The sequence below is a fragment of the Hesperophylax consimilis genome, chromosome 7 (genome assembly GCF_061612785.1).
Source record: "Hesperophylax consimilis isolate HC1 chromosome 7, BYU_Hcon_1.0, whole genome shotgun sequence".
Lineage (NCBI taxonomy): Eukaryota > Metazoa > Arthropoda > Insecta > Trichoptera > Limnephilidae > Hesperophylax > Hesperophylax consimilis.
The window spans coordinates 4,365,061-4,377,732 of NC_142842.1; the positions used below are offsets into that span (position 1 = coordinate 4,365,061).

At 32.6% G+C, this 12,672-nt stretch overlaps 1 protein-coding gene across 1 annotated transcript; it reads right to left on the minus strand.

The window, feature by feature from the left end:
• Nucleotides 1–4,754: 4,754 nt before the first annotated feature.
• On the minus strand, nt 4,755–10,134 carry mRpL52 (mitochondrial ribosomal protein L52). Its single transcript, XM_089633640.1, has 4 exons — nt 10,041–10,134; nt 9,128–9,285; nt 6,840–7,034; nt 4,755–5,043 (listed from the first exon to the last, which is right to left on the minus strand). The coding sequence occupies exons 1-3, from the start codon at nt 10,084–10,086 to the stop codon at nt 6,849–6,851; spliced, it is 390 nt and encodes a 129-aa protein (XP_089489766.1). The 5' UTR covers nt 10,087–10,134; the 3' UTR covers nt 4,755–5,043; nt 6,840–6,848.
• Between the last annotated feature and the right edge of the window lie 2,538 nt (nt 10,135–12,672).

Here is a 12,672-nt window from a genome sequence, read left to right on the forward strand (position 1 = left end):
ACGAAAAATGCTTTTATTAATAAAAAATTGTTTTAAAATAAATCTCCTTTTGTGGTTCTCTCTCCTATCGGAGGTTGCCCCACTCCTTTATGAAGTCAGCAAAACCTCATACCAGTTACGGTAAGTTTTTTAAGCCGCGAGGTGCGGCTTCTTCATCTATTCTGACTTCCATGCCATATCTCCCTTATTTCTACTGTCTATGATGTATGCATATTATTATGATTATTTCCGCTGTCTGCCCGAGTGGATGAAGAAGATAATGACACAATACATACATATAAATTTTTTGCATCCTATGCGATAATTATTTTTAAAAAACATCAGTTTATTCACAATGAGGAAAGACTATTTCAGTCACCGGAGAAGCAAAAGAATTTAATTAATTAGTGTGATGTATGGTAATTAGGTTGAGTTGTTAACCGCTTCTGTGCCAAGAGCGAGTTAACTCGCATTCTTGGCCTGCTGTACACAGCTACACTTCTACCTACTGGCATTCAAAAGGTTAATTGATAGATGGCGGTAGACATAAAGCCTACGCCAGAGTCCGTCAAATGTCGCTAGGTTATAACAGATACTTGCGAGGCAATATTAGAGAGCAAGCCTCTGGGAAGGGGCGAAAGCACCACTTATAGGATCCGAGCCGGCCATAGGAGTAGCAGCTTGCCACACAAAATTACATTACAGTTGATAGGTGGGTCAAATCCCAGCACTGCAAAGAATGGGAGAGGGCACCTGGAATGAGACAATCCAAAGTAGTCATAAACTACTGACCCTAGACGAACCAAGAAACTCGCTGAGGGAACTGGTAGGACTACTAACGGAACACCGCCATCTCAGGAGACACATGCAGATTTGGGAGTAGAAAAGAGCAATAGATGCAGGAAATGTGAAGAGGATGAAGAGACTCCAATTCACTTATGGCGCCTATGTCCTGCCCTGGTGGGAACTAGGCTCAGATACCTGGGGAGACATACAGTAAAACCAGAAGACAGCCACATGCCCAATGACAACCCTGGTGAACTTTATTAAAGGTACGGGGTTGTTGTTAAAGGATTGAGGTAAAATGGGAGATAGTACAATGGGCCTATGGCCTAAGTGCTCACGGGAACTACGTGTAAACCGTCTCCGCTTTAAAAAAAAAAAAAAAAAGCCTTTGGGGCTGAGAGATTTACCTACCCTCGGGTAACGAACATTGTAGTTAGCCAGACCTTTTATTTTAACGTAAATAAACGCAATTATATTAAGAACCTTTTACTGTTTTTGAAGAGTTCCCAACACCCGAAGTCTGCACATGTAAAGGCAGATATAACAATTAGCATTTTAATTGATATTTCATTAAAAAAATTACTCAACAAATTTGTCATGTTCACTTTGTACTGTCGATGTGACATAAAAATGGGTTTTCAGGCAATTTGTTTTTTTCTTTTTTTTATTAATCCCAAAACTGAGAACCTAAGAATGGGTTGTTTCGGAGAATTTGAAATATTCATCAAATTTCAACATTCATTTTCGGGTTCTGTGAAAGTCCTATTCAAGTTCTGTTATCGTGTCATTATAGGCTAGTTGCTTGACAGAACTGCAATAATAACAGAACTTGAAAATTAACTTGGAAATTTGAAGAATTGTTCAAATTCTCCAAAACAACCCGTCCTTAGCAGTGGCGGTTCGTGGTCTTTTTAACAGGGGGTTCAGAAATTCAAGAGAAGATAAACATATCTAATTAAAATTTACTTACTGTTGTCCTTCGTCAAATAGTCGAATACGGCAGCAGTCACACAACTTAAATAAAGTTAGTGGGAGGGGTACCTACATATTATTGTTTTTAAATCACTTTACACTAGACACAAATATTAGATAATGAGAAAAGTTTTATAGGAATTAAATTGTTTAATGTTTTTATAGCACTCAATGTATGTTGCTAATTATTATTGTTTTTTCGAGAAGAATAATTTCGTAGAATATATAATAGATATTTAAAACATTAAAAAAAAAACAAATAAAGGTGGCACGAAATAAATTTACTAAGTCTACTTCAATAGGTAGTAGATTTGCAAATGCCATAAGCAAACGGTTGGAGAAATGCAGAAACAAGAAAACAAAAATATGTACAAAAATGACTACAAAGTTAAATACCATAATTTATTTATTTAAACGCCCATTGGGCTTTTACATACATTGTTATTAGTGTTATTACATTAACTATGTGACATTGAAAAGTTTACGTACATATATAAATAAAATAGTTATTATATCTGTAGTACATAAATGTTTTACAAATAATAAAGAATACCATTATGGAGAACAGTTTTTTTTTTTCTTTTTTTACTTACTTAGAAAAATAAATGGATTGAAATTAATCAGCATTTATAGGGACTTAAAATCATATTCGAATTGTTATTTAAATTACAATATTAATTTGTAAAGTTAAAACATATATATTAAAGTTAAAAAGTCATAAAAGAAGTCATAAAAGAAAAGAGTGAAAAAACAGAAGCTAAAAAATGGGTTTTTTACTATGGAGTGGAGAAGTCATACATATCAGCAAAGTGTTTATGTAGATTTTGTTTGAGCACTGCTACGGAATCTCTAAATATATCAACAACATTACCAAATTTATTACCAAAATTTTGTATTCGATTTAACGATATGTGCGCATGATAATTAGATTTGAAATTGTTACAGAAAAAGGTGGAATTTTGTCTCGTATTTTTGGAAGGTACAAATAATTTTATTGTGGCAAGAATTTCAGGGCTGTCGATTCTATAATTAATAATTTTATTTAGTAGAACAAGGTCGGAGATAATTCGCCTATCTGATAGCGTAATCAAATTTAGTTGATGCATGAGTTGGATATAATTTATATTTTGGATTGGAATATTTAGTTTAAAGTTAATAAATCTTAAAAATTTGTGTTGTACCCTTTCAATATTGTTGGAATGTACTTTATAAAACGGGGACCAAATAGGCGAATTATACTCTACTTGACTTCTTACTAAAGATGTGTACAGTGTGTTCAAACATTCTAGTGACTTGAAGTCACATGCGGTTCTACATATAAACCCAAGCATTTTTAGGGCTTTATTTGTGATTTCATTTATATGCGGATTGAATGTTAACTGTTCATCAAATATAACACCCAAGTCCCTGATTTGAGTGACAGCTGTCAATTTTACATTATTAAGCGAATATTCATAAATTGTATGATTTCGTATTTTACAAAAACGAATGACCTGACATTTTTTAATATTAAGAAACAGAGAGTTGATGATGCACCAACGATATAGTTTATTTAAATTAAGTTGCAAAGTATAACAATCGTCTAAACTGCGTATTGTTTTATATATTTTCAAATCATCTGCGAAAAGAAGAACTTCTACATCTTTAAATATGCTAACAATATCATTAATAAATAACAAAAAAAGAATTGGTCCCAGGTGAGACCTAACATAAAAATATAACATAAAAAATAACACTTGCTTCCATATGGTTCAAAGTTCAAACGTCGACCGCGAAGTTCTCGGGTTTCTTCGGTTACATTCGTCAATGTTCGGAGGTCACGTGATAACATAACGCGTGTTCGGCGCACACAATTTGTCTTACTTTTGCAAAGAAAGACCAAATTTTGTATATGTCACCGTCATAGGGTATGTACCGGCTAAAATTCTTTTGTATGAAGAGTTTGGCGCGGATTACAACTCGCACAAAGTTGGAATATGTATCGTATTTTTCGGTGGCGCAGGTTTTGAAGGCGAAATTTTAATAGCGTGCTATCTATAATGTGCTTATATTATTATAAAACAAGTTTGTTTTATTTTCTCATCTTTTTAATGGGGGTTCGCCGCACAAACGCACTTTAGAGAAAACCGCCACTGGTCCTTAGTAATAGTTTGATAACACAAAACCGCTATTCAGAATAAAAATGTTGCTTGAAATGGCTTCAGACGGGGTTGGTCACCAGATCAGCCAGGTACCTCTCCGCATTCCTCTTTCCTTACCCACTAACTTCCGCTTCGCAACATACCGCAACTGGGGCTGGCATGGTCCCGCTGCCTCCAAGCAGTTGGGATTCTTGTGCAGTATTCACATATAAATAAACCTTTGGGGTGTATCAGTGGGTAATGTCAGAATTCAATATTAGTTACTTAGTTATTAGTACCTTCAGTAAAATGTTTCTTGAATTTAGGTTTTTTATGATGCGTGTAAGCTATACAGTGGGGACTTAAGTCTGCTCCCTTGTTACAGGCAAGCACGATGAAATGACTAGATGCTTCCTGCCGCCTGGGGCTTAACTAACCCAGTAGAGGATATATCCAAAAGCAAAATGTAGGGATCCGGCCACTAGGGTTTAAATGGAGGGATTCGGCCACTAGGGGTTAAATGCAGGGATTCGGCCACTAGGGGTTAAATGCAGGGATTCGGCCACTAGGGGTTAAATGCAGGGATTCGGCCACTAGGGGTTAAATGCAGGGATTCAGCCACTAGGGGTTAAATGCAGGGATTCGGCCACTAGGGGTTAAATGCAGGGATTCGGCCACTAGGGGTTAAATGCAGGGATTCGGCCACTAGGGGTTAAATGCAGGGATTCGGCTACTAGGGGTTAAATGCAGGGATTCTTTACTAGTACTACTTTACTAGAGGTTAAATAATCTTAATGCTTTTTTGTTTACCTATCTTCACAAATGAGATGAAAAATCTTGTACAGTAAATGGATGACTAATCTGTCGTAAAATAATTCAAATAAAAAATTCTACATAGGATATCGATTTATTTCAAACATCACAATTATAATATTTATTAATAACTAACATAACAAAACTAATACACGCTAGGAAACTTTCCAAGTTGGTAAACATGAGATAAAATAATAGCTTTTTTAATTTATTTTATTCACAAAACTTTGAATTATTTGTGGAACATATTACAGATTATATCAGAAAAGTTTATCTCATAAATCTTCACATCAAGGGAATCAGACCCATCTCTGTATTGCATTAAATTATTCTTACTAACTACGAAACCCTTCATGCTTCTGGTTCTGTTCACCTGCAAAGAAAATTAAATAACACAGTTAGACATGTAATAACTTGCACAACACATAGATCTCAGAGATTTCAATACACCAACCTAACCTCACTCGTTAACAAGCCTTGGTAAGCTGCAGAATAGTTCCTCTATTAGACGCCGAGACGCTAGCAGTAACGAATGTCAAATGTGACGTTTACGTAAGTAATTTTATACGTCCATCTCGTGGAAATTTTCGTAAATTGCCTAATTTTATCAGTATGGACTATTACGTTCATAGAGCTATGAGGAATATTGATGTTGTTAATTGATTATCTATCTAAAATAGTCTGCGAAGGGATTTATCAACATCAGGCAAAACAAATACTATTTAAAATTAGTATCCACGCATATAGCACCGTGCTGATTGAAGCGGGGAATATCAAAAATCAACTCGTAAATGCTGCTGTCGGCGTACCATATATATACCAAACTGTAGACAATAATTTGTTTCTAAAAAGGAAGCACATTCCTCTATTAAAATCATAGACAATACGTTTAATATTGCAGATATCTAAGCCTACAACCTATATACGGATTATGTTCCAAACCTTGTTAAGCTCGACATTCCAACTAAGCCGAGCTTAAAATGTACCCGGCCATATTCATTTTTGTAGATCAAATTTAGAAAAATAATATAGGGACTGCACTGAAAAATTATGTGTTTAGCTTATTTTCCCTACTTAACTATGTAAACTATTACTTATAAATAAAAATGTAAATGTTCGTTTGTTCAAAATCATAAATCTCCAAAGTTCTTCACCAGTTGCATTGAAATTTCGATTTAATGTTGCATTTGAATACACGTGTCTTTACATAACTATATTATACACGGTGTCCGGAAACTCGTAGTATAAGCGGGAAACTGGAGAATCTACACCACATGGGGAACCCAAATAAACATAAAGTTTTTTGATTTGAGCATTTTCACAAAAAAAAAAAAAAAACCAAAAAAAAATATTTTTCGGCTATTTTAGAGTTAAAGTTTTTTCTGGTGTTTAGGGTTGAACAACAGATGTTTTAACCCTGCAGAGCAGAAATATTTTATGATTACACCGGATTAAATGAAGGGTGATTTCAAAATAATGCTTCAAATCCGAGTTTCTTCATTTGTTTTACTTTCAAATAGTTTTAATTAGTTGGGTACTTTGATCTTCAGTAATAATTTATAAGAATTTGATTAAAAAAAAAAAAAAATCAACTTCTAACTCGATTTACTCGATAACGAAAGCTCAAATCAAAAAAAAATATACTACAAAATCGACTCCAAATGTGATGTAGATTCACCAGTTTCCCGCTTGTACTACGAGTTTCCGGACACCCTGTATAGATATAAGGTAATAGGTCAGGTAAAAACATACTTTTTTTAAAAAACAGCGCCATCCGTTAGACGTAAAAGCAACACGTAATATTGTTTCTCTTTCTTCACAGACAGACTGAGCCACGGCAACACGTAGCGGAGTACAGCTAGATTATCTATATAAATAAAAATGTCTGTTTGTTCGAAATCTTAAATCTCCAAAAGTTTTTCACCGATTGCTTTGTAATTTGACACAACGTTGCATTCGAATACGCGTGTTTTTATATACCTATATTATATAGATGTCGCCTGTGATAGGTAAAAAGATGATTTTTTTTTTAAACAGCGCCATCTGTTGGACTTTAAAACAACAGGCGCTATTGTTTCTCTATCTGTACACTGACTGAGCCACAAAACGCGTGGCGGGGTTCTGCTACTATTTAATAATTAAATCAAAAATATAATTTGTTTTTCTTACCTCATTTTCCTATGGTTTCTTCAGCAAATTGTTTCCCTTGGCTTTCAGCCTATTTGCTAAGATTCTATCTCTGAGGGCCAACTTGTCAGCCTGGATGTCCTTATGCCTCTGGACTGCAAAGTCAATCTCCGCCGTGAGGGTTACTATCTTCTCTGCATATTCCCGCTGCTTCATCATACGATTTTTCTGCCGACCCTGAAGGACAAAAGAGGTAACAATTTTTTTTTTTTTTTTTTTTATTTGGTACATTATTTTTTACAATTTATGTTTTCCAGTAATGTAGGCCTCACTGGGTGGCTTGCCCGTGCTGAGGCCTTCATTTTATAATATGAAAATATAATCTACATATTATTTAAAGAGAAAATAATACATTTAAAAAGAAAATAATACATTTAAAATTAAAAATACGAAATACATAATAATACATTTAAAATTTAAAAAATAATACAATGAAAATAATCTTGTGTGTTTGTGAGTGATGTGTGTTTATATTGGTTTTGTGTGTTACATGTAGGTTTTATTTTTATTTTATGCTATGACATTTTGGTAATATTATCTTTTTTGTTCTTTAACCCATTTTGTAATTTTGTGTGTAAATTTATTTTTATTTTCCTCAATTTTAATTTCAAGTTTTACACTGTTGAAAGCTTTTATAGCATGGTATTGGTAGTGTCTTTGTCCAAAGCTTGAATTTACTGTCGGAGTTTTTATGTTTTCTTTGTACGCTTGTCTAACTGGTCTGTTAGTGTTATTTTGTGTATGTTGAAATTTATTTTTTTTGTCAAAAATGTAGTTTAGTAGTGTTTTAATGTATAATTGGCGTATATCTAGTACGTCACAGCTGTTGAATATTTGGTCTGTATCGGTCAGTCTATGTTTTTTTAGTATTATCTTTAAGATCGTTTTCTGTGCGGTTTCTATGTAATTGATAGCCGAGTTTGTTGCTCCTCCCCAAGCAATAATTCCATATTCTATTATTGATTGGCAAAGTGCAATTATCTTGTTTACATGTCCAAAAACATAGTCAGCAACAATAACTCTTGTTATTCTGCTAAAAATATAATCAAATAACACAATTATAATTTTCTTTGCGAGTACATCCATATTTGCAAATATCCTAGAATATTAATAATATGTGACAGCGTACAACTAAAAATTCAAATGAAGTTTTGGCACATTAAACTTATATATATATATATATATATACATACAAATCCACAAATGCTGATTCTGAATATATAAGTTTTATTATAAGTATATTATTATACATAGAATTTATAAATCGTCATTTAAAAATTAATAAAACACACTGTTTAGTTGGCACAACTAAATGTGTTGATTCTGACGTCACGAGTCACGGACTTTAGTCCAAAAGTCAACACATCATTTTGGTTTTGTATGGAGATTGAACCAATGAAACTCCGTTTCTGTTTGTATCTAAAAGATTTCATTGTTGTTGTTGATGAAATTGAAACCTTATTTAAGCTCTCAATAATTAAAATCGAGACGATAAATGACGGACATCGGTTACATTCGAGCATGGCCGGATAATCTTCCCGTTGATACGAAGATGAATATTTTATTCTTTAAGTATAATACTGACTATGTAAGTGCAGAATTTCGTGTAATAAAAGTTCATTCTAAGTAAGAAAATCATATTTTTACTTGTGTATCATAATTTGACATAAAAAAATACATTTTTAATTATGTACGTTATGTTTCAGAATTTTTGAGGTTATGATCATGTCATATTTGACATTTTCTTTACAATTGTGTTTTCGAATTGGTTTCTACATCAAGAGACTTTCATATACACAGTCGTCATGATCAGTGTATTATAAGAACCAATATGTTGATTAGACGTTAATACAAAGCATTTTTTTCATAGTAATGCAGGTTTTGTAAGACCGAAAAATTATTTATCAGGTGCGGTCACGGATGTATTTTTGCACTTTGGTACAATACAATAACAGTATTGATTTTACCTAGTGTTCTTCAATATTAAAAGTGGTTCAACTTGAAAATAAAAAAAACTCTCAATGTTGCCGTACAAAAATACAGTGCCTGTTGAAATGAAACATAGGCTCCATGTGACTTCACATAGATAAACCACATATTTCATATGATTTGGATATATTAGGTTAGATATTAGATTAGGTTATAACTGATTTTTTTTTAAATACCTTTTTCTCCACATTCAAATATTATAAATTCCCTCCTGAATAATACGCAGATTTCTGTAAGAGCTCAATAAATATATTTATTTCAGATATCCAATAAAAACTCACTCCAATAGGTGTTGGTCTGCCGTCTAGAAAGCTGTAGTCAGGCAGGTCTGTGAGAGGGCCCATGGAGGTTTTGTTGACTGGCAATCCCTTGTCTGCCCGCCATTGTTTAGTGCAACAAGTAGCTGAAGTGTGCAGCGGATTATTAAAAACACCTACAACTAAACAAAATGATTTTACAAATCTTTTAACTATAAAATATACAATTAATAGTTAATATTGTATTTCCAGAAAGAGCCAGGGTAAATATTTCCCTAACCGTCGCACTTTTCATGGGCACTTTTCATGGAAATTACACTTCGTTTCTTCTTAATTACTACAAGAAACAACTAGTATAATTCCATTTTTATTCAAAGTTCAAATCATTTTGCCGCCATTTATGTGTAGTGTCACTTGCGTAGGTTCCTTTTTAATCAAAATATGCATAAATTACAAAATTAACCCAAACTAAGGACCTGATAACCTATTTTGTGCGTGTAAATGGTTTTCTTGTAGTAATTATTGAAACAAAGTGTAATTTCAATAACCTATGCCTAAAAGTGCGGCGGTAAGGGAAATAATTACCGCAGCCAGCAAACCCTCAGTAGATCACCGTATTCTTAGCATTCTGATTATGTATTTTAGAAATAATTTATTATTATGTGGTAAGCTAATACAACTGCCATCTAAAGAATAGCCTTAAAATATCTCAGATGATCAGCACGTACGTAGATAGTTCGTAAATCAATTTACCAATTCAAAGACTCAAATTTCAAATCAATCTCGCAATATAGAGCGCGTTGTACGGTGAAAATTGTAAAATAACCTCAAACTTTTAAAAATTATAAACATTAAATAAAATGTACGTATGAAAGAGACATATGCAAATTAATCAGGTTTTAATTTCGAGACCACCTATTGTGTAGAAAATACTTACAATTTAGGTAATTTGAGCTAGTTTTCAATAATCTAACTGTAGACATTTTTACAGTTTTTGACAGACTTCAAAGAGAAAGAACCATAAATAAACCAATCACGAAAGAACTTTTCAGTTTTACCTTTTGTTTATGGTTCCAGAATCGTATTATTATTTATTATCTATGAAATTTCATGTGATAAAGGGGCGAGGGAGAATATGTATGAAAAATGCCAAAACAAGATAATTTTTTTAATGATCTATCCCATTCCTTGTCTCATCAAATACCCAAAAAAATCTTAAGCCATTATAACTGCATTAACAACACAAAAATAAACTTATGATAGTTCATTATACCACTTTGCATACAAATCATTTAAAAAAATTGTCATTCAAGATGGCTGCCAGGGAATTTCCCCTCACCCTAGATTTGGCTTCAATGCCGCTCATACAAAACGCACTAACGCTCTGCATGTGAAATTCATTAAAGGGGAGGGAGGTAACACGACCTTTTTCATACAAAACTTAATTTAGGATTTGAAGTGGAACATGAATTATATTATAACATAACATTCACAAAAACACATAAGATTCCCACTCTTGCGTCGCGAGTCTAATCTAGTGCTGGCTAAGTCCTCGATCATTGCACAAGCAACATTTTCTGCTTAAATAAAAAGTGAATTAAATTCCTGTATCCTCAATGTGATTACAAGTTATATTTCAAGTAGCCATTTAATTTATTATAAGTACATAATATCTTAATAATAATAGGGTACATGCAGTATGCAGTGTTTTTTTTAAATGAGTCGGGGTAAATGCTACGTATAAATCGTCGAGATGGACTTTCAACTTATCTCAGACTAAGTGTGATTGTCATATTCCTTTTAAACATTGATAGGTTGATCATTAATTATTTCCTAACATAAATCTATTAAAAACAGGAAATTACCTCTAGAATAGCTGATATTTGGAATTTTAAGAAAATTGAACTAATAGATGCACTTCCCCAGATTTGGGGTTAGTGTATTTGGTTGTATTATTTCTGACTTATTGTCCAAATATTCATAACGATTATGGTAAATTTTCTCAAGAACCAAAAATATTCAGTGTGATATACTAACCGCTAGTGATTGGGGTACAGAACATATAATATATAGATATATTTTTTATATTATTTATTTATTCAACATATCTATAATATACAGGGTGTCCGGGGGTAAAGTGTACTAACCTCGGGAGGTGATTCTACATGATGGTAGAAGTAAAAAAGCAAAAAAAACTTTTTTCGAAATTCCAACTTTTTTTTCCATACTAAATTATTTTTCCATAGAATAATATTTATTTTCCCTTACAAAAAATTTAGCTTTTTAACATAAAAACTACCTTAAAATGTTTGAATTTCTAAAAAAGGTTATTTATCTTTTCTATATCTAAAATCAGGTAGAATTACCCCCCGAAGTTGGTGAATTTTACCCCCGAAGACCCTGTATATATAAGTATATCAATTTAAAAGGGGTATTTACTCTAATCCATTTCGCTTTTTATAAAATAACATTTGAATTTTGATAGTAATTAAAATAAAAAGATTTTAGATAAAAAAAACCCCAATGAAAAAGATCAACTACAAACGGCATACAACTATATAATAACGGTTCTTGAATAAAACTAAAAACATATTAATTTGTATTAGTACTGAATATTATAACATTTAAAATCTAAATTCTCTTCTTCTCCCAGTTAGAAGAGGTAAATTCGACAGTAAAATATTTTCATAACATATTTCGTACTTATACATCTTCTGCTTATGGTTGAAATCTTAAGTTAATTTGAATATTCTTATCGTTGTATAATATGCTCCCAATATAATGCTTCAGACTCTTTTCACGGATGAATTTAGCAAGTTAGTTTCCAGTCACCAACTGTTTTTGTGACCAGATCATTTGTATCTTCTTGTACCTGTACTTTTAATTCTTTGCACAAAATTTCAGACAGAAATTCATCCAAATGTTCATAAGTAGTTTTTTCTCCCATTCTCCCGTTACTTTAAAAATAATCATCGATATTCTCATCCTCAGAACTCGATTTCCATTCTGATTCACTGTCCTCTGATTCTGAGGATGGGTTCGGCCGTTTTTTTTTATTACTTTGGAAACGTTTAGTTACTTGCAGCGATGCCATACCTACCATAATTTCGGTAAATCTACCGATTTCGAAAAAAATATACCGATATTCGCAGAAAATCTACCGAAATTTGTGAAAATCAACCGATTTTTTTAAATGTATCGAAATTTTTGAAAAACTACCGACATTATTATGAAAATTTACCGAAGTCAGCGAAAAGATTCTGAATTATGGTCAATTTTGTGGGGAATTATACCTCTCAGAACTCTCTAGGAACTTCTCTAGAAATTCTTTAGGAAACCCCTCCCCCAGAGGTTCATGTCTATTTATAAAATATAGTAAAATTTCTACAATTGAAATATTTGTTGAGATATTACTGGATTCAACACTATTTAGAAACGTATTTCCGCTGTCGAATTAGGAGGCTTGATTTGTTATCATTCACCGAGAGTAGTTTATTTATGCATTCACCGTTTCAAAATAGTTTTATAATATGATTAACGGATAACATATTTTCTTGGCGTATTCAACG

What these genes read in the sequence shown, in the direction of transcription:
- mRpL52 (XM_089633640.1), bottom strand. Translation starts at nt 10,086, where the DNA reads ATGTCTACAGTTAGATTATTGAAAACTAGCTCAAATTACCTAAATT. An exon ending in TAGCTCAAATTACCTAAATT is followed by an intron (nt 9,286 to 10,040) that starts GTAAGTATTTTC and finishes CATTTTGTTTAG; the next exon opens with TTGTAGGTGTTTTTAATAAT. An exon ending in GCAGACCAACACCTATTGGA is followed by an intron (nt 7,035 to 9,127) that starts GTGAGTTTTTAT and finishes TTTGTCCTTCAG; the next exon opens with GGTCGGCAGAAAAATCGTAT.